This window comes from Salmo trutta, chromosome 5, assembly GCF_901001165.1.
Source record: "Salmo trutta chromosome 5, fSalTru1.1, whole genome shotgun sequence".
Classification (NCBI taxonomy): Eukaryota; Metazoa; Chordata; class Actinopteri; order Salmoniformes; family Salmonidae; genus Salmo; species Salmo trutta.
In genome coordinates this window covers 42,911,287-42,933,982 of record NC_042961.1, presented here as the reverse complement: position 1 = coordinate 42,933,982, position 22,696 = coordinate 42,911,287, and the positions used below count along the sequence as shown (strand labels likewise).

The 22,696-nt window shown below is 45.2% G+C and overlaps 1 protein-coding gene across 5 annotated transcripts in view; it reads right to left on the bottom strand.

Moving 5' to 3' along the window:
• The window catches only part of LOC115194217 (serine/threonine-protein phosphatase 2B catalytic subunit alpha isoform), a 103,060-nt gene that overhangs the window by 20,996 nt on the left and 59,368 nt on the right, over nucleotides 1-22,696 (bottom strand). For all 5 annotated transcript variants that reach the window (XM_029753701.1, XM_029753702.1, XM_029753704.1 and 2 more), the window contains exons 6-9: nucleotides 21,658-21,797; nucleotides 14,839-14,916; nucleotides 14,087-14,181; nucleotides 1,175-1,300 (exon numbers count right to left, since the gene is read on the bottom strand). In XM_029753701.1, the coding sequence (XP_029609561.1) occupies nucleotides 1,175-1,300; nucleotides 14,087-14,181; nucleotides 14,839-14,916; nucleotides 21,658-21,797 (439 nt within the window). The remainder of the gene's footprint in view (nucleotides 1-1,174; nucleotides 1,301-14,086; nucleotides 14,182-14,838; nucleotides 14,917-21,657; nucleotides 21,798-22,696) is intronic.

The following is a 22,696-nucleotide window of genomic DNA, read 5'->3' as shown; positions in this document are numbered from 1 at the left end:
TTTTCCCACCTTGCCAGCTCGGGGATTCAAACCAGTGACCTTTCCGTTACTGGCCCAACGCTCTTAACCGCTAGGCTATCTGCCGTTATTTGACATGTTTAGCATATTACTGTCCTCATTATTTATCCTATGTTTGTATTACTGTCCACTGTTGTCATTCTATTGTTGTTATTATTATTCTTCTGTTATTATTACTATCTTATTTAATTATTATTTACAATTGTATTTATTTTCCCTAAACATTTTTTATGATGTATACATAGATGCATTGACAATATTTATGCAATGTTTCTCACGCCGATAAAGTAATTTGAATTAGAATTTGAGAGAGAGAGAGGGGGGAGGGATAGAGAGAGAGGAAGGGAGGGGGAGAGAGAGAGAGAGAGAGAGAAGATGGAAGAGAGGGAGGGAGAGTGAGAGAGAGAGAGAGCGGAAGGGAGGGAGAATGAGAGAGAGACAACCCTATGGCGTTAAGCTGAATGACATTTGATGTGATAATTCGGTCCCGCTTTATTTGAAGTGTATCTTATGAAGGCTTCATAATACATTCATATAGGCGTCATAAGCGCTGCATAAATGGGTCACACATCATCTATAACCGTATTTCATGCTCTATAAAAGATACATGTGAACAACTAAATTGATGCTTATGTCGCACAGTTATGCCACATTATGAATCTTTAAAGAGCATGATATACGGTTATAGATGATTTGTGAAGCATCTATGTTGTGCTTATGAAGCCTATGTAAAGGCTTTATGAAGCCTTCATATGATGAACTTCAAATAAAACAGGACCGATAATTGTTATGGACACATCTCATTTGATATTTTTAGTTGATACTGTAGGTTAGGCATGACTACAGCCACATATACCACTGGGCGTGATAATTGGTCATCTCAATTGTTATTTCTGGTTGTTGTATTGTTAGGCATGACTATATCCACATATACCGATGCATGTGACTGCATTTGAGTACTAATAACAGCCACAACAACAGTTCCCTAAATGTATTCTGCCATCATATGAATGAATTAAATGAACTTGAACTGGTGGAATTGTGTGTGTGTGTGTGTGTGTGTGTGTGTGTGTGTGTGTGTGTGTGTGTGTGTGTGTGTGTGTGTGTGTGTGTGTGTGTGTGTGTGTGTGTGAGTGTGTGTGTTTGTCCCGTTCACCTTTCTCCCCAACAAAGGGCAGGGACCAGGTGAAAACGTCCATGAAGTTGGGCAGCCAGTAGGGGTGAGGGGAGCAGTTGAACTGCCTGATGTTCATCACGTTGTTCTCATACTTTAGCACTGCAGCTATAGGGAACAGACAAAACACAAGTTAGATTAACTTGAATAAATATGTACTGCAGCCATTTAAGTTTCATTACCAAAAAAACATATATTTTTGTAAGTATGAATTCAGGGACAGGAAACGCTCTGTATGTTGCAGAGAGAAATAGAGTGAATAGAGCTGACATGATTTCCTGTTCTATGTGTCAGACAATCATTTATGTTCTACACAATACATTTCTTTCTGTAAAGTTATATCCTCCTTAATCTCGGTTAACCCAGAACTAAAATCCCTTTCGGTCAGATGCTCAATTAAGTTCTGGGGCAGGGCGTGATAGAAAAGATGCTGGAACGAGGGGCGGACCCGGAACGAGGAACTCTACACTCTACACTCTGTCACACCCTGATCTTTTTCACCTGTCTTTGTGCTTGTCTCCATCCCCCTCCAGGTGTTGCCCATCTTCCCCATTATCCCCAAGGTATTTATACCTGTGTTCTCTTTTTGTCTGTTGCCAGTTCGTCTTGTCTCGTCAAGCCTACCATCGTTTTTCCCGTACTCCTGTTTTACTCTAGTTCCTGTTTTTCTAGTTCCCGGTTTTGACCATTCTGCCTGACCTGACCCTGAGCCTGCCTGCCGTTCTGTACCTTTTGGGCTCTGTTCTGGATTACTGACCTCTGCCTGCCCTTGACCTGTCATTTGCCTGCCCCCGTTTTTGTAATAAACCATTGTTATTTCAAAACTGTCTGCATCTGGGCCTTCTCCTGAGCCCTGATACCCTCTCTCTTCGCAACTTATGGGCAAGTATATGGGCCAAATGTCCCTTCACCTTCTGAAAGATGCTAAAACCTGCAAAATCTTGATTTGTCCAAATGACCTGTGATAAAAATCTGCACACCGGAACAAAATTACTCGTTAGCCTTTGGATCCCACAGTCTGTTGACAGATGCTACGGTACTGTTTATGTTTACATAGTCTGTCCATGAGAGATTACATCCTCCTGAACAGCCCCAATGGAGAGATGGGGTGTGTATGAGACATCTGACAATTAAACGCATCCAGGTATAATGCATTATAACTTGCTTTAGAACCAGGCTTACAGTATGTTATGTCTCTCTATGCATAGTTTCCAAGGGTCTCAAACTGGCTGTTATTTTGTCCGGATCATTATGAGATTATTACAAGACGTTATAATGGGGTAATACTGTACATGTTCATGACAAGTCTGACAATGCATTATAACTGCATCATAATGAATTATACCTGCATGCATTAAGTATAGTGTTACCCCAATATCTACTGTAACACGTTGCTCAAATCACTGGTGTACAAAGCATTATGAATGCATTTAGAGTGCCTTCTATTCTAAAACATCCCTATTGTGTATTAAAAAACGGTCCATAAAACCGTAAATCCAGCTCATAAAACCCCCCAAAAGCTGTCAGTTTTACACCACAAGGGACGTTCAACCTAGCAATTAAAACAGCGTTATTAAGTGAAAATATAAAGTCAGTCTGCATCGTGTGCCTGTTCTACACGGCTGGCCTTTTAAACACATCCTCTGCACTTCCAGAAAAAGGAGGGTCGAGCACGCCCCCATTCTCATCGATGGGGCTGTAGTGGAACAGGTTAAGAGTTTCAAGTTCCTTATTGTCCACATCACCAACAAACTATCATGGTCCAAACACACCAAGAGAGTCGGCGTTCGGCGATTTGTTTTGTTTTGTCTTGTTCCATACACACCTGGTTTTCATTCCCTAATCACACTGCATGTATTTAGTCCTCTGTTCCCCTCCATGTCTTTGTGTGATATTGTTGTATGTTATGTAGGTATTTTACCACGCGCCTGTATTTTGTTCATGTTCCGTGTTTTGGTCACGTTTATTGTATTCTGTGCTGTCGTTTTTGGAACGGAATAAAGTGCGCCTGTTACTACACACTACTCTCCTGCACCTGACTTCACCTCCCTTACACACCCGTAACAGAATATCACACCGCCCATGGAATCAGCAGGAGCAGGTACCCTGGTTAGAGGAGTCGAGGACCACGTCCAGGAACACTGCTATGTTACATCATCTTGGTGCCATGATGGATCGCGTTGTCCAGACTATGGACCGCTGGGAGAGACAGGAAGTCTCTCCAGTGCCTTGACCAGCGCAACCGGGGCCACCTCTACCCGTCCCGTCCCGTCCGGAGCCAGTCCCAGTGGGATGCGTCTCTCCCTTCCCAGGGAGTATGATGGGACGGCAGCACAGTGCCAGGGATTCCTGTTACAACTGGACCTCTACCTGGCCACTGTGCATCCAGCTCCCTCGGGAAGGGAGAGAGTGTCTGCCCTCGTCTCATGCCTCTCGGGGAGAGCTCTGGAGTGGGCAAACGCCATGTGGGGAGAAGGAGACACGGCGTTGGACCACTTCGAGGAGTTCACCCGTCGCTTCCGGGCCATCTTCCACCATCCACCCGAAGGTAGAGTGGCGGGGGAACGGCTCTTCCATTTGAGGCAGGGGACGAGGAGCGCCCAGGAATTCACCCTGGAATTCCGGACCTTGGCCGCCGGAGCAGGCTGGAACGACAGGGCCCTCATCGACCACTATCGGTGCAGCCTGCGAGAGGACGTTCGATGTGAGCTGGCCTGCAGGGATGCCACCATCTCCTTTGACCAACTGGTGGATTTGTCCATCCGGTTGGATAACCTGCTGGTCACCCGCGGACGTCAAAAGGGGGCTCTGTCGGTGCCATCTTCCAGCACCCCCGCTCCGATGCCCATGGAGTTAGGAGGGGCTGCGCGTAGGGAGGCTGGAGGAGGGGCCGTCATGTGCACCATCTGTGGCCGCAGCGGGCACACTGCCGGTCGGTGCCGAGTTGGTCCCTCTGGGAGTCGAGGCAGCAGGCAGGGCACTCTGGCGTCACCCCAGGTGAGTCTGCACCACACTCATCCAGAGTCCTCTGTTGTCCACCTGTTTGTACCTGTTTGTTTCCCTGAGTTTTCCCCGCATTCCCAGCATAAGGCGCTCGTTGATTCAGGCGCGGCTGGGAATTCTATCGAAAGAGCGTTAGCCCTTAGTTTAGGGATCCCCATTATTCCTGTAGTTAGACCTTTCCCGGTTCCCGCTCTGGATAGTCGACCATTAGGGTCCGGGCTAATCAGGGAAGCCACCATCTCCCTGACCATGGAGACGCAGGGGGGTCACGAGGAGAAGATCAGTCTCTTCCTCATTGACTGTCCTGCGTTTTCCGTGGTACTAGGCCTTCCCTGGTTGGCTCATCATAACCCCACTATTTCCTGGCAACAGAGGGCTCTCACGGGGTGGTTGCGAGAGTGCTTGGGGAGGCGTGTAGGAGTTTCCGTTGGTGCTACCACGGTGGAAAGTCCAGACCAGGTCTCCACCGTGTGCATCCCCTCAGAATATGCCGATTTGGCTCTCGCCTTCTGTAAAAAGAAGGCTACTCAATTACCACCTCATCGACAGGGGGATTGTGCGATAAATCTCCTGGCAGATGCTGCGCTTCCCAGGAGTCACGTGTATCCCCTGTCGCAAGCGGAGATGGTGGCTATGGAGACATATGTCTCTGAATCCCTGCATCAGTGGTAGATTCGGTCCTCCCCTTCACCCGCCTCCTCAAGTTTCTTGTTTGTGAAGAAGAAGGATGGAGGTCTACGCCTTTGCATTGAATATAGAGGTCTCAATCAAATCACGGTGAGGTACAGTTACCCCGGCGATTGAGTCAATGCATGGGGCGCGCTTCTTTACGAAACTGGATCTCAGGAGTGCGTATAACCTGGTGCATATCCGGGAGGGAGACAAGTGGAAGACAGTGTTTAGTACCACCTCAGGGCATTATGAGTAACTCGTCATGCCGTACGGGTTGATGAATGCTCCATCAGTTTTCCAATCCTTTGTAGACGAGATTTTGAGGGACCTGCACGGGCAGGGTGTAGTGGTGTATATCGATGACATTCTGATATACTCCGCTACACGCGCCGAGCGTGTGTCCTTGGTGCGCAGGGTACTTGGACGACTGTTGGAGAATGACCTGTACGTCAAGGCAGAGAAATGCCTGTTCTTTCAGCAGGCCGTCTCCTTCCTAAGTCACGTTTATTGTATTCTGTGGTGTCGTTTTTGGAAAGGAATAAAGTGCGCCTGTTACTACACGCTACTCCCCTGCACCTGACTTCGCCTCCCTTACATCCCCGTAACAATTCCCCCTCAGGAGACTGAAAAGATGTGGCATGGGTCCTCAGATCCTCAGTTCTAAAGCTTCACCATCGAGAGCATCTTGACTGGTTGTATCACTGCCTGGTATGGAATCGGCTCGGCCTCCAACCGCAAGGCGCTACAGAGGGTACGGCCCAGTACATCACCGGGGCCAAGCTTCCTGCCATTCAGGACCTCTATACCAGGCGGTGTCAGAGGAAGGCCCTACAAATTGCCAAAGACTCCAGCCACCCTAGTCATAGACTGTTCTCTCTGCTACCGCACGGCAAGCGGTACCAGAGAACCAAGTCTAGGTCCAAAAGGCTTCTTAACAGCTTCCACCCCCAAGCCATAAGACTACTGAACAGCTAATCAAATGGCTACCCGGACTATTTGCATTGACCCCCCCACCCCCCCTTTTATTTATACTGCTGCTACTCACTGTTTATTATCTATGCACAGTCACTGTATATAGCCTCGTTATTGTTATTTTATTGTTGCTCTTTTATTTTTTACTTCAGTTTATTTAGTAAATATTTTTCTTAACTCTTATTTTTCTTAACTGCATTGTTGGTTAAGGGCTTGTAAGTAAGAATTTCACGGTAAGGTCTACAGCTGTTGTATTTGGAGCATGTGACAAATACAATTTGATTGGATTTGATTTCAATGTTATTTCACATTGATTCCAAGCCCCCACCACAACAGTCCCAGCATCATTTACAGGGATTTAAACATGAATAAAACCAGGAAAAACAACTCGGTCAGCATATGGGCTTGATGGACTGATCGCCTCCATTCCTTAGTGAGAAAACATACATTTCCGATGATGGATGGATGGAGGGAGAGGGTGAAAGGAGAGAGCGAGAGAAAGGGAGAGAGATCATCGGAGAGGGAAGATGGGGGAGGATACAGAGACAGAGAGACAGATTGGAGATCCCTATTGGCATGTTGATAGGAACAGTTGAGGCAGAAACATTTTGAGAAACACAGCAAATCTACTTGTAAGATCCACATGAGAGAAAAACAAAGGGAAATAGTTTATTGGGGAACCAGGAGGAGTGCTTTGGTTGACCACATTATCCACAGTATGCAATACCGCTCCAGAGGTCCATAAGAATGTGCATACATCAAGCTTTTTCTGTGCCAACATGTATGAAAAGGCTGAATTCTCTGGGAGGCCATTGCAACATACCAAAGATGGGATCAGAAACTGAGGATGTAAAACAAGTTGAAACCTTAGACTGTGTACGAGAGAAACACATACAGTATAATCACGGACAAACAAATCCAATAGTTGTTTTGTATTATGAAAAATCGACATATTCTTATGGACGTTTTAGAATGATTATGAAAAACCATTTCTAAATACATGATGATTTGTATGACTTAACAAACTATATGACATTTTGCTATATTGGCTCACATGGCGGTTCCACTAAGATCTGACCTAGACCTGAGCCAATGACCTTTTCCAGATCCAGCAGTGGGCTGATTTTTTCTTAAGAGGATGGTCGGGGGGCCGGAACATAATTACAAATCATTTGTAGACCGCAAGAAGCAGAAAGAGATATAATGTTTGACTAAAACATAATCATTTCAAACCTTGCTTACATTTGTATACGATCACGTCGTGTCTCTCTATTATGCATGGGAATACTTGGGAACAGATTTCTTAAATTAAAATCACTCAGAGTTGATTTCCTGGTGTTTACAGTCTTATGTCCAACAATGAAAATTCCAAAATGTATTTGAAAACTTGGTGGGCCAAATAAAACCAGTTGGGGAACCTTGACCTAGTCTGTCTAAATAAGTCAAAGTGTGTTATCACATTGCAACAGGCCAGGGAACCACACAGACAGACACTGTTGCCTCATCCCCTTTATACAGCCCTCTGCTCTCCCTCCCACCTCCACCCCCAACACCCAGCCAATGTGGCCTGATTTGGAGGGGGGAAAGCTGACACCGAGGTTGGGCCCCGGTGAGGGACTTTCCTGCCTCAGTACGTCTCCTGGCTGGGTTTGAGAATAGCAAGTCATCAAACGCGGCATGCCAGCCATCTGCATGTCATGACTCTGTACAGCTACAGATAGACAGAGACTAACATGCGCTGGGCTTGGTGAGGGGTGGGGTTGCGTGGTAGAGGTGAGACAGTGGTGAGACGAGCGGGTGGGGGAGAAAGTAAGCGGTGCAGCCTTCAGTATCAACAGCCATTGTTATGAGCTACTGTGCCTTCTCTTAGATACACACACAAACTCTGAAAGCACAAATCCACCTGCATTGTAGTACACTACATGACAAAAAGTATGTGGACACCTGCTAGTCGAACAGCTCATTCCAAAATCATGGGTATTAATATGGAGTTGGTCCCCCCTTTGCTGGTATAACAGCCGCCACTCTTTTGGGAAGGCTTTCCACTAGATGTTGGAACATTTCTGCGGGACTTGCTTCCATTCAGCCACAAGGGCATTAGTGAGGTTGGGCTCTGATGTTGGGCGATTAGGCCTGGCTCATCCAATTATCCAATTAATCTGAAAGGTGTTCAATGGGGTTGAGGTCTGGGCTCTGTGCAGGCCAGTCAAGATCTTCCACACTGACCTCGACAAACCATTTCTGTATGGACCTCGCTTTGTGCACGGGGGCATTGTCATGCTGAAACAGGAAAGGGCCTTCCCCAAACTGTTGCCACAAAGTTGGAAGCACAGAATCGTCTAGAATGTTATTGCATGCTGTAGCGTTAAGATTTCCCTTCAATGGAACTAAGGGGCCTAGCCGAACCATGGAAAACAGCCCAAGACTATTATTCCTCCACCGCCAAACTTTACAGTTGGCACTATGCATTGGGGAAGGTAGCGTTCTCCTGTCATCCGCCAAACCCAGATTAGTCCGTCGGACTGCCAGATGGTGAAGCATGATTCATCACTCCAGAGAAGGCGTTTCCACTGCTCCAGAGTCCAATGGCAGTGAACTTTACACCACTCCAGCCAATGCTTGGCATTGGTGATCTTGGCATGGTGATCTTCCATGGCTGCTCGGCCATGGAAACCCACTTCATGAAGCTCCCGACGAACAGTTCTTGTGCTGACGTCCAGAGGCAGTTTGGAATTCCGTAGTGAGTGTTGCAACCAAGGACAGGTGATTTTTAGACCCTACGTGCTTCAGCACTCAGTGGTCCTGCTCTGTGAGCTTGTGTGGCCTACCACTTCGCTCCCAGACGATTCCACTTCACAATAACAGCACTTCCAGTTGACCAGGGCAGCTTTAGCAGGGCAGAAATTTGAAAAAATAACTTGTTGGAAAGGTGATATCCTATGATGGTGCCACGTTGAAAGTCACTGAGCTCTTCAATATGGGCATTGTACTTCCAATGTTTGTCTATGGAGATTGCATGGCTGTGTGCTCGATTTTATACACCTGTCAGCAACGGGTGTGGCTAAAATAGCTGAATCCACTAATTTGAACGGCTGTCCACATACTTCTGTATATATAGTGTATCTACGCAGTTAGTGGTATATAAATATACTTTTCCCTCTTACGTCATTACCAAGCAACCACCCATTCTACATGGCTCAAAATCAAATCAAATGTTGTTGGTCACATACACATATTTAGCAGATGTTATTGCAGGTGTAGCGAAATGCTTGTGTTCCCAGCTCCCAACAATGTAGTAGAATCTAACAATTCACAACAACACACACAAATCTAAAGTAAAATAACGGAATTAAGAAATACATAAATATTAGGAAGCAATGTCGGAGTGGCATTGACTAAAATACAGTAGAATAGAAAGCAGTATATACATATGAAATGAGTAAAGCAGTGTGTAAACATTATTAAAGTGACCAGTGTTCCATTATTAAAGTGACCAGTGATTCCATGTCTATGCATATAGGGCAGCAGCCTCTAAGGTGCAGGGTTGTGTAACCGGGTGGTAGCCGGCTAATAGATAGAAGATGGATAGAAGATGGAGAAAAGTAGAGTTGGGCAGTCAGCCTGACAGACAGACAGTGGAGGAAGCATTAAGCTCAGTTGGTTGTTGTTTGCAACACCAGCGTTCTGGGTTTGATTCCCGAAGGGGCCATATATTCATAACTTATGTGTTAGCTATCTTGCTTTTAATAAATGAAATAAAACACTCACAAACGGCAATATATACTTTCAAACTAATTTAAGTCTGGTTGCAGTTCCTCAGACAACCACCGGGCATCTCTGTTGCTCTAATAACGCTAACTACTACTGTAGTGCTTCTTGGGGGAAGACCAGGCCATTCGTGGGGTTGCTCTAACAGGAAAACCCACTACTACGGTAATGGCGACGCCCGCCTGTCTGCCCTCTCATGCATTATTCACAGACGAGTGCCTGCTGAGAAGGGTTTTCCTCCCTTCTTAACGAGGACGGCTCTCTGATCCCCTCTGACTGGAGGGATGAGGGGTGGAAGTTTGAGAGTTCCTTCCTCTGGCTTAATGCTTCCTCCACTGTCTGTCTGTCAGGCTGACTGCCCTGCTCTACTTTTCTCCATCTTCTATCTAACTTTCTTTGTATTCCACTCATATAACAGCTGTAGACAGGAAACAGAGAGAAATTGTCTGTTTTACATTTTTTTCACTACAGTTGACTTTTATGAATTTATCATCCCGCACATATTTAATACAGTTTCTTAATACAGCTGCCATGTCAAATCACTGTTGCAGTGGGACAATACAGTAGGCTACACAGTACAGTGTCAGAGTAACAAAGCAGATTGAGTTGTCAATGTCATTGACCAATAATAATTGAGGTCTTGATCATAACTGCAGTTCTAAGAAAGCCGATAAATCACAGAAGGATGGTAAGTAAATGATAATGATGGACTAGGAATGTTTATTGGTTAACTGGTCCTCTCATGCTAAGCTTCCCATCCAGCTACCCAACCAGAAATCCAGAGAGGGAAACAGAACAGAGGACATACCCATTTATGCTCAGACTTGCTCTGACTGTATGGGGGGAGGTCCCTGGAGAATTACCAGAGAAGGTCCCCACGCTGTCGACTGTGACGAGGCGGAAAATTCCCTTGTTCCCTGTAGTCATTCCTGCCCCCGGGAATGCCAACCTGCTATTTACTCCACGCTCAGCGCCCCCTTACGATCATGTGGCCACATGCCGATCCCACAGGAAACAGAGTCTGAACTCTGACCTCGGCCATATCTCTGAGCCAGCCCCCTCTAGAGCGACAGCACATCTCCATCCATCTCCATCTCTACTTTCATTCTATCAATGAATAGCAGGAGAGAGGGGGAACTATGTGACTGTCTAGGGGGCAGGTAGGCTAAATGTTTGACCTGGTGATCAACACAGCCAACTTCGCAACACCCATGCCTGAATCCCCAGTCTGACACTTTCAAATCGTCCATCTATTCCCATCTGTCTCCCAGTCACATTTCCAACGGTCTAAACTCAATCAACAACATATGGCAGGGGAAAAATCCGGTAAACGTCTGATACTATGCGTGCCATGTTTGGATATGCGTAACTGCTGTCCAAGAGGCAGGCCCAGCGAAGGGTCTTGTTGAGTTTGGTGGTTTTAGCTGAGCAGCAAGCCAATATAGCATTCAACAAGATAGATTCCTTTGAGCCCAGGTCTGATAAACTGTACTAGAAGTATAAATAGCTGCCACAAGCATATCTTACATCACAACAGTATCACACCACAGTAGCTTTAACCCTCTTCTCCTCAAATAAAACCAAACTCCACCTCCCAAATCCCAGATGGGAACAGAGACTAAGTCCCTAGTCACATGTCTTGGAAATTGACGTGACAAGGGGATTCTGGGGTATGAGGAGCTACTGTCTCCGATGGGGGAGAACCCCTCAGTTCTCGTTTCACTGCGTGACAATCCTCCGCCGCGCCGAAATAGACATGGGGAGCGGTGTCATTCCCCGTCTTCTTGACTGGAGAAACCCAAGCTGTCTGACACCAGCGACTAAAATTGCCCCCCATATTGTTTTTCAGCAGACAGTTTTCATGTTTACAGGTCAGTGAGAGAGAGAGGGGGGGGGGGGGGGGGAGAGAACACATTGGCCCCAGTGACCACTCAGCTCCAGCTTATGTGGCTACAGACAACTTGACCCCTGACATGAGACCGTGTAGACTAGCCACCCGAGTAGCTCTGTGACGGAACCATCCGATTCCACGATTGATCTAATCCTTTAAAAAAAAAAAAAAGAGTTATTTGGCTGTTACATTATGTCGACTCGGCAACGGTGGCCTTTGTGGTTTTTTTTTATTTCTTTGCCTGCGAGACCACCGGCTGGGGGTTTCCCGCCTTTGTCAGGGTTGCCAGATCCCTACTCTGATCGAGGTTACACTGACCGCAGACTGATTTGGAGGAGGCTGGTTAATCTGATTCTGGCAACCCCCCCTCCCCTCTCTTCAAAGACTGACGGGCTTAGCTGACTGGCCCCTTTTAGATTTACAGCTGCCATCGATTGGCCATCAATCACGAGACCGCGGCACTCGTAACCGAGATCCCAGCCCGAGACCGAGAGAAGTTCAATCTATTACGGTCACTTGCATTTCAATTGGGCGCCCTGCCCCATTCGAACCATATTATATGCCTCATTGGGCGGCTCTTTACAGAAATAACAAAATGATATAATGTTCTCCTTTTAACTCCTTAGTTAGAACGTCTATAGGACTATAGGTTAAAGAATCCCATGTTGTTTCAAGAGAAAAGGAAAGAATCCTAGAAAACTGAGCACCCTATTAAATAACATTACAACTCTGAAGAAATACGCAACCGGTGTTAAACGCACAATAAAACTAAAACAGTGAGACGTGATGGGGGGGGGGGGGGGGGGGGGGGGGGTGTCTAGTTGTGCAGGAGCCCGGGCTGAGTAATGGCATGCGTTCCTGAATGTGCTTCACAAGGTCAGCTATTTAAAGCTCTTTACCTTTGAGTTGGCAAAGCTGGGATCAGATATCAAGGTGGGCTGAGATTAGGGAACATCAAAGCAAAAACAAAAACAGCCTGGACGGAGCTGTGAACATCGGCCATTGTAAGGCTCACAAAAAAACTCCAAACCGCTCTCCTTCTGTAGATGTCCTTGCAGTAAATCCTACTACATACCATCCTGACACATGCCCGCAAGGAAACTCATCACCGGCTTTGCCCCAATTCACACCTATGCGGAAATATGCCCCCATGAGTGTGTGTGTCAAAAACAACCCCATTTCCCTTCTCCCTTTCTCTCCCTGAATTCCCCTGTGGTTCCCCGATTGGACAAAACGAGTCTCTCTTGGACTTTTTGTGCTGACTCACTTCATAAAGGTCTGTCTGTGTGTCCAGCCTCCTCCAGAGTGTGCTGGGACACTGCATGCCAAATGGACCACAGCCAGTCCATCCCATCCCCACCCGACCCAAGAGACGCGTGAAACGTTTTGGAACCACGGCACTGTGTGCGTGCTCTATCCCTTTCTCACTGTCCCTCTTTCTCACTGTCCCCCTTTCTCACTGTCCCCCTTTCTCTATCTCCCTTTCTCTCTCTCAGCCTTTCTCTCTCTCCCCCTTTCTCTCTCTCCCTTTCTCTCTCAGCCTTTCTCTCTCCCCCTTTCTCTCTCTCTCCCTTTCGCTCTCTCTCCCTTTCTCTCTCTCTCCCTTTCGCTCTCTCTCCCTTTCGCTCTCTCTCCCTTTCGCTCTCTCTCCCTTTCGCTCTCTCTCCCTTTCGCTCTCTCTCCCCCTTTCTCTCTCTCCCTTTCTCTCTCAGCCTTTCTCTCTCCCCTTTCTCTCTCTCTCCCTTTCTCTCTCTCTCCCTTCTCTCTCTCTCCCTTTCGCTCTCTCTCCCTTTCGCTCTCTCTCCCTTATCGCTCGCTCTCTCCCTTTCGCTCTCTCTCTCCCTTTCGCTCTCTCTCCCTTTTCTCTCTCTCTCCCCTTTCTCTCTCTCTCCCTTTCGCTCTCTCTCCCTTTCGCTCTCTCTCCCTTTCGCTCTCTCTCCCTTTCTCTCTCTCTCCCTTTCGCTCTCTCTCCCTTTCGCTCTCTCTCCCTTTCGCTCTCTCCCATTCTCTCTCTGTTTATAATGTAGAGGGAGCATACATTTGATCTGATCACACTGTGTCAAGTACAGTATGATTCAATTGTGGATTCTCTGTACTGTTTTCCTTTGTTCTCTTAAAATGTTTTGTTTCACTGTAAAGTGTGTTGTGATTTAAAATGCACTTTAAAAAGAGATTTACTTTTGTGATGTTGTATGAACATCCGTGTCTGACAACTTCAACCGTAAACTAGTTCAATAGAGTCGGGTTGTCTCGCGAGGCCATCCTTCCAAATCTTATCTCATAGACTGAGCGAAGCCTGACAGTCCGATGCTAACTCTAGGGCAGCATACAACAGAGGAGGCTGGTGGGAGAAGCTATAGGAGGATGGGCTCATTGTAATGGCTGGAATGGAATGAACGGAGCGGCATTACACATATCAAACATTTGGAAACCACGTTTGACTCTGTTCCATGTTTTCCTTTCCAGCCATTACAATGAGCCCGTCCTCCTATAGCCCCCCCCCACCAGCCTCCACTGGCAAGTGGTAAATGATCCATAACAAATAAACGAATGAATGAGGTAATGAGTACGATTCACTCTGTGCTTGCCTTTGTTGTTGTAGACGTCTAGGTAGTTGGGTGCTGAGAAGATGGTGATGAGAGAAGGAAACCCTGTCGTCTGGCTCTTCCTGTACATGCGGTACCTAGATGGAGAGACAGCATCATCATCATCGCCGTCACTGTTACAAGAACACTACCTAAAACTGTACTTGTGGTCTTCTGCAGCAGTGTGGTCTTCTGTAGCTCAGTTGGTAGAGCATGGTACTTGCAATGCCAGGATAATGGGTTTGATTCCCAGGACCACCTGTATATAAAATGTATGCGCGCATAACTGTTCGGGATAAAAGTGTCTGCTAGATTATGCACAGTGAATGTAACCCGTTATTATTGTGTGTATGAAGTCCACGATGGCCTGAGGAATAATGAAATCGATCTGGGAAGGGTTATCTGATCCTAGAGCTGTGCCTAAGGCTAGCTAGTATGTCAAGCTGTTTTTTCTCTTTGAGTGGACCAGACAGTCTTCGTGGATGAGCAGTAAACAAACAGGGTGACACGACTTCTGTCAGTTTGAGGAGGACCCTCTGCCTCATCAGCCCTTTTCTCCAATGTTTTGACGTGCTTGCTACCAAGGGTGTCACGGTCCTTTGAGGGGGCACTGACGACCAAACTCAATAAAGTTGAATTCAACACTATTTTTTTTTGCAAGTGCAGGATGTTTCCTGGGTAGGCTCAAGCGACATAGTTGTCCAAGGTGAACGGCTGTAACAGTTAGCAGTGGGGGAAAAAAGGAGGGCACTTACCCAGCGTCCTGTGCTTCATGGGCTCGAATGACCGATAATAAGTTATTGTGTTGTAGAAAGTCACAGACAGCGGGATAGCTGTTGAAAGACAAGACAACACATGCTTGATTAACGGGTCTAATTTGATCAAAAAGCAGTGATTAGATTTCTTTCCCACTGGGCACAGACGTCAAATCAACTTCTATTCCACGTTGGTTCAACGTAATTTCATTCAAATTATGTGGAAACTACACCGATTCAACCAGTGTGTGCCCAGTGGGTTGACACTTAAAATAGATATTCATTCAAATGTATTTTAATAGCAGGCACCTTCATCATGTAACCATTGGGAAGGGCAAACAAAGGATCCAGCATAAAATCTCAACCTTTTGCTTTCTATACGTATTCAGTGTGTGTGTGTGTGTGTGTGTGTGTGTGTGTGTGTGTGTGTGTGTGTGTGTGTGTGTGTGTGTGTGTGTGTGTGTGTGTGTGCATGTGTGTGTGTGTGTGTGTGCGCGTGCAGCTTTTGCGTACTCATTTTGTGCTCTGATCAGTCTGAGATTGAGGTGGCCAATATAAACTGCCAGCAATTACAATTTAGTAAAGTTTCAGGATTTTCCATGCCATAACCTTTCATTCCCAAAGAACCCAAAATGTGATTTTGCACTCAGTGAGGTAGGCCCTAGTCACACTAGCCAGCCAGCCAGCCAACAACCCCCTTGAAGCCAGTTACATTGAAAACTCCCGGAGAAGGAACGTTTAGTAAGTAAGTGAGTGCACATTAACTTGCAGACCTTGGGAAACACAACAGAACGTGTGTGTCACAATCATTTCAGAACTCCCCCACCACAAAAACTTTCGAAGGTTATTCAATGAACCTGATGAAACATGAAAGCAATCCAAGGTTAAATATGCAATATCCTCCGACTGTGTACAAATTGTTCAAAGAACCAAAATCCACTGTGGAACCGAGTCATGTTTATTTAATTCTAGGTCACAACAAGAAATGCATTTTCCCATTGACAAAACGACACTTCAGCTGTCATTTGGAAATAATGTGACGCATGTGTTTGATAATTAAGTGCAGGGCTGAAGGCTAAACTCAAGTGTTTGTTTCTGGATATTGCTAATTAGTCTAACAATGGTTGTGCCCTTTAATCAATGTGGTTCTCCATTGCTGAAAGCTTTTGGAGCTAAAGGGTATATCACTGCTTTGTGTGATAGGTAGATGGCTTTGCACTTCGGGCCAACTCGTAACATCCATAGTCTTCCTCCTCCAGTTAATATCCAGAATAGAAAGTAGACAAGAGAATGGGTACGGTATACTCTAACTTGAACAAAAGTGAACAGATCCGTCTCAATTTGCATTTCCTTGTCAGAAGGGTAAGAGGGTATGCTTTGAGGGGCACAGTTACACTGCAGGCTTCCTAGCTGAGAGGCCTGCTTTGCTTTGTCACTCCAGGTGGACTTACACCTAGAAATACAGTGAGGGAAAAAAGTATTTGATCCCCTGCTGATTTTGTACGTTTGCCCACTGACAAAGAAATGATCAGTCTATAATTTTAATGGTAGGTTTATTTGAAAAGTGAGAGACAGAATAACAAAAAAAAAATCCAGAAAAACACATGTAAAAAATGTTATAAATTGATTTGCATTTTAATGCGGGAAATAAGTATTTGACCCCCTCTCAATCAGAAAGATTTCTGGCTCCCAGGTGTCTTTTATACAGGTAACGAGCTGAGATTAAGAACACACTCTTAAAGGGAGTGCTCCTAATCTCAGTTTGTTACCTGTATAAAAGACACCTGTCCACAGAAGCAATCAATCAATCAGATTCCAAACTCTCCACCATGGCCAAGACCAAAGAGCTCTCCAAGGATGTCAGGGACAAGATTGTAGACCTACACAAGGCTGGAATGGGCTACAAGACCATCGCCAAGCGGCTTGGTGAGAAGGTGACAACAGTTGGTGCGATTATTCGCAAATGGAAGAAACACAAAAGAACTGTCAATCTCCCTCGGCCTGGGGCTCCATGCAAGATCTCACCTTGTGGAGTTGCAATGATCATGAGAACGGTGAGGAATCAGCCCAGAACTACACGGGAGGATCTTGTCAATGATCTCAAGGCAGCTGGGACCATAGTCACCAAGAAAACAATTGGTAACACACTACGCCGTGAAGGACTGAAATCCTGCAGCGCCCGCAAGGTCCCCCTGCTCAAGAAAGCACATATACATGCCTGTCTGAAGTTTGCCAATGAACATCTGAATGATTCAGAGGAAAGTGTTGTGGTCAGATGAGACCAAAATGGAGCTTTTTGGCATCAACTCAACTCGCCGTGTTTGGAGGAGGAGGAATGCTGCCTATGACCCCAAGAACACCATCCCCACCGTCAAACATGGAGGTGGAAACATTATGCTTTGGGGGTGTTTTTCTGCTAAGGGGACAGGACAACTTCACCGCATCAAAGGGACGATGGAAGGGGCCATGTACCGTCAAATCTTGGGTGAGAACATCCTTCCCTCAGCCAGGGCATTGAAAATGGGTCGTGGATGGGTACTCCAGCATGACAATGACCCAAAACACACGGCCAAGGCAACAAAGGAGGCTCAAGAAGAAGCACATTAAGGTCCTGCAGTGGCCTAGCCAGTCTCCAGACCTTAATCCCATAGAAAATCTGTGGAGGGAGCTGAAGGTTCGAGTTGCCAAATGTCAGCCTCAAAACCTTAATGACTTGGAGAAGATTTGCAAAGAGGAGTGGGACAAAATCCCTCCTGAGATGTGTGCAAACCTGGTGGCCAACTACAAGAAACGTCTGACCTCTGTGATTGCCAACAAGGGTTTTGCCACCAAGTTCTAAGTCATGTTTTGCAGAGGGGTCAAATACTTATTTCCCTCATTAAAATGCAAATCATTTTATAACATTTTTGACATGCGTTTTTCTGGATTTTGTTGTTATTCTGTCTCTCACTGTTCAAATAAACCTACCATTAAAAGTATAGACTGATCATTTCTTTGTCAGTGGGCAAACGTACAAAATCAGCAGGGGATCAAATACTTTTTTCCCTCACTGTAGGTCTAGGTGTCACATTCCTTGTTCTGTTACTGATGACCCGAGGAGAGAAAGTACAACCAACAGCGGAACGAAAACCAAAGTGCGCGTGGTTTCTTCATGGTGTGATAGCATCGCCTCAAGAAAAATAAAAAAGTATCTAATAATTAATTCATTATTTTCATTCATATTTGTTTCTCCAGGCATCAGCAGATGCTGTTGCGACTGTAGGTATCGCTCAGAAGACTAAAGACATTTTGTGCTGAACGCAATTGACATCTGTTTTGGGAAGGAGCGCAGATGTGATCCATCCCAAACAGTTGTGAAAGTCCCTGACAAATAAACAAACAAATGCACATCCTGTCTACTTCAAACCTGACAGTATACTCTGTGCATCATCTGAACAGACAAAATCCATTCAAGGGCTATTTGCATAAAGCATCTAAAATACCATGTAATTCCCTGTTTAGGCTTCTCAAAAACAGTCGGCCACACAGTACAGTGTCTGTGCTAGGCTTGAAAAGATAGGGCCTGTATTCATGTGCAATTTCATGCCTCAGTAGTGTGTAAAACAGTTATGAGGGGGCCTATGGTGCTAGGGTAAAGCAGTTATGAGGGGGCCTATGGTGCTGGGGTAAAACAGTTGTGAGGGGGCCTATGGTGCTGGGGTAAAACAGTTATGAGGGTGCCTATGGTGCTGGGGTAAAACAGTTATGAGGGGGCCTATGGTGCTGGGGTAAACAGTTGCCAGAAGCCAGGAAAAAGCACCAAACTGAGGCTTTTCTCTCAGATTGGCGAATTGTTCTCCTTTCAGTCTGGAGCTTGAAGCTGGCCCATAAACGCAGCATGCCAGTATGCTGGCAATTACAATGAGCCCTGCAGGCAGATCCAAACGACGACACTGGGAAAAACAACAAGGCTATGTTTCAAATGGCACTCTATTCCCTATATAGTGCAGTACTCTTGACCAAAAGTAGTGCACTATGTAGGAAATAGAGTGCCACTTGGAAAGCAAGCCAAAAGCCACAGAGGAATGTAAGCCAAGCCAAGAAGACACAGGGGGCTGTTGGGATAGAGGTACAAGAGGAAGCAGCTAACCTGGAGTGGAGTTTTACTGTACCATCCTGTTTGAAATGCTGAAGTGTTTATACTACAACAGCAATTGACTCTATCTGTTCATATACTCTTAAAATGCATCCTTTATTCCTCGCTTCCCTGAAGTAATCACTGATCTGACATGCCATAACTGTTGAAAGCATTGGCAAGTTTGCTAAAACCCATCTAGTAATGTCTGGTAAGTGATTACTTCAAGGAAGCGAGGAAGGAAAGATACATTAGGAGTATTCGAACAGGGTCTATCACTGTCAAATCACTGTCTTTCTTTCGATAGTCGATACTACTCGATGTAGTATATTGGATCCCTATCACTCAGATATCAGAGATATCTCTGCGATGGCAGGGCCATGCCATGGAAATATCACTGGCAGAACCCGAGAGCATCAACACGACTCTCTTACCCTCTCTCAAGTGACAGGGGTGACATTTCTCTCCCTGACTGGGCATGTGTTGTCTAGCAGATAGTCAAGCGAGACCATTTACAGCAAACTGTTGGTTCATCTACAAATCTATCTTACAGCCCTGAACAAAATAACATTTTGAATGCAAATAACCATTATTGTTCCCACATGAAACACTATACAGTGAGTATAACAAACACTAGGAACACATTTCTAATACTGAGTTGAACCCCCCCCCCCCCCCCCCCCCCCCCTTTGCCCTCAGAACAGCCTTGTCGGGGCATGGACTCTTGAAGGTGTCGAAAGCTGGCCCATGTTGACTCCAATGCTTCCCACAGTTGTGTCAAGTTGGCTGGATGTCCTTCGGGTGGTGGACCATTCCTGATACACACGGGAAACTATTGAGCATGAAAAACCCAGCAGCGATGCAGTTCTTGACACAAACCGGTGTGCCTGGCACCTACTACCATAACCCGTTCAAAGGCACTTCAATCTTTTGTCTTGCCCATTCACCCTCTGAATGGCACACAAACACAATCCAAGTCTCAATTGTCTCAAGACATAAAAATCCTTCTTTAACCTGTCTCCCCTCCCCTTCATCTACACTGATTGAAGTAGATTTAACAAGTGACATCAATAAGGGATCATAGCTTTCACCTGGATTCACCAGGTCAGTCTATGTCATGGAAAGATGTTTTGTACACTCAGTGTACATTGAATCCCCCTTTAGCTGATGCCTTAGAGACCACAAGTCTTCCTGGGGTCCAAAGAGCAAATGTTGTGCTGGTATACTCCTCAAATAGGAGGACTTTGAAATAGGCCTGCATTATGGGTAAAGTCTCTACCAAAGATGATATGCAGTCTCTTTTCAAATGACATCAATATACAAACTGGAAAAAGTCAGTCCAACGTTTATTCTATTCTAGATAGAGCTCTTTGGGTGTCTGAACGCACTCATTCACCTTTGAGGCTTTCCATGGACCTGCTAACTCAAGCCACTTAGTTTAGCATAAGTGTGAAATGAACACAGAACCATTCAAAAAGGTTCAAATACCTTTTGACCACGACACAGAATATAATGCAATAATAATGTTTTTTTTTTTATATATAATCTGCAAATCAGTGTGTAGCACACTCAAGGAGACACAGCATTTGATTGCTTGTGCTGCTTCAGGCTGGCTTTACCACTGGCATGCCAGGGCCAAAGAGTGTTTATCCACCTGTAATGACTGGACACTAGAGCACTAAAATACACATTTGGAGAGGACCGTGGCCCTGTTCATTATATTCAGGACGGAGTGAGCTCACTCCGTGCTTCCAGCCATTCCTTTGTTTGCTTTGCATGCAACTGGGATCTGTTTAAGGGGAGTTAATATGTGTGCTCCATAAACACTTGCGACAGAGTAATGAGAGAGAAGGCAGTTTCTCTGGGATGATGACAAATGCAGGTTATACGGTTACTGTCATCTCCACAGAAAGTGTGTATGTGTACATACAGACAATAGAAAAAAGACTGAGGGAGTTGGAAGGGGACTGAATGAAAATGAACATTTGGCAGAATAACTTGGGTTGGAAGGATTTGGCAAAGGAAGGTTCAGTGATGCTTCAATGGTACCGGGATTGTGTTCTATTTGAATGGTTATATTACTGTAGAGCCCAGAGGTGTTGCACTAAGATCAATGTCAAGTCCATTGTATGATACATCCACAATGGTAACAAAGGAGGATTTGGCCAACTACACACACACACACGCACACACACATACACACACACTTCCACCAGCATTTCTACATTGACGTGAAAACAGCATTCTTAAAGATGCAATATGTAACTTTTTGGGTGACCGACCAAATTCACATTGAAATTGCTCTGTCATTCTCATTGAAAGCAAGTTTAAGAAGCGGTAGATCTGTTCTATGTGCGCTATTTCTAGGCTTCCTGGTCTTAAGTTTAGTTTTTTGTGTCTTTTACTTTTGGTTTTATAAACCAGCATCAAACAGCTGAAAATACAATATTTCTGGTTATGGAAAATATATTTCACAGCGGTTTAGATGGTATAATGATTCTCTACACTATAGTTACTTGTTTTATCACATAAACTGAAATTAGGCAAACAATTAGAATTTTATCAACCAGGAAATGGCGTAGCACTTCCTACATAGTGCAATCTTAATTATGTGCACTGTAAAGTGCACGTGAATAAATTAATACATTCACAGCATTTTTCACACAACGCAGCTTGTGAAGGAGGTGATGCTGTTGACGGCCCACCTGTAGAAGTAGGAGCAGCCTCTCACAGTGTTGTGTGTGAAGTGCTCTTGGCTTTTCTCATTCCCAAAGTCTTCCAGGGGGTCCGACCACAACAGGTCACACATGGGCCCGTACGCAGGGGGCTCTTTGAATCTGTCTAACTGCAAAGAGAGAGGGACACAGAATTAGGAGAGACAGGGAAAGACAATGTCAAGCGGTCAGGAAAATGTCTAATCTATGAGGATACTCAGTCAGTTTAGCTTCCTCAATGGGTTGGTGTTGATCAAGTGATACCTATGGGAAAGTGGTTGTTTTTGTCATTGTAAAAGACTTGAGATGGATATTGATTTGACAATTAGTCTTGCTACATTGAACTGTGGGTAAAATAAAAACTGTTGTTAGGGTCTCTGTTTTACAACGGTACATCATGTTTGAGTGAAAGACACCCACAACATGTGGACTGGATGGCAATGTGTGCCTATTAAGAGTAAAAAACATGAATAGGTATATTCAATCTTGACCACACTAATACTTCCTCCTCAGAAATGGGATGAAAAAGGTACAAATTGATGTGATCAGCCAAAAGCTCATGACAGTCATTCAGAGGAACCATATCGATTTCTCCAGAGAAAGTATATACTGTAGCATAATGGACACTTCAATAGTGCAGATTGGATTACAGAGACCCTCTGATTGCAGCCACAAAATCCAATTGTCGTTATTGAATTTGAGAGAAAGCAGGATCTGACTCTTCAACATTTTTAATCAGAGCGGTCCAAACTCTGCCCGAATGTAACTCTCCTGTTAGCTTGGGGCATCGTTTGAGAGCGAACTGAGAGGAGAGGTCGTCCATGTTGTATTATCAAGGTCATTATTTTCAAAGGAAATATTTCAAGGGAAATGGTAAAGTCTTAATTTTCTTGAACAGCAAAATGGGGAAAGAAACAGTTTGCACAATGCTCTGTGTAAACGTATCTGTATCCTAATTGAAGTGCCTTTCACATGATAAATGCCATTAGAATAAAATCCATGTGAATGTTTGTTACAAGGGAAAATTGAT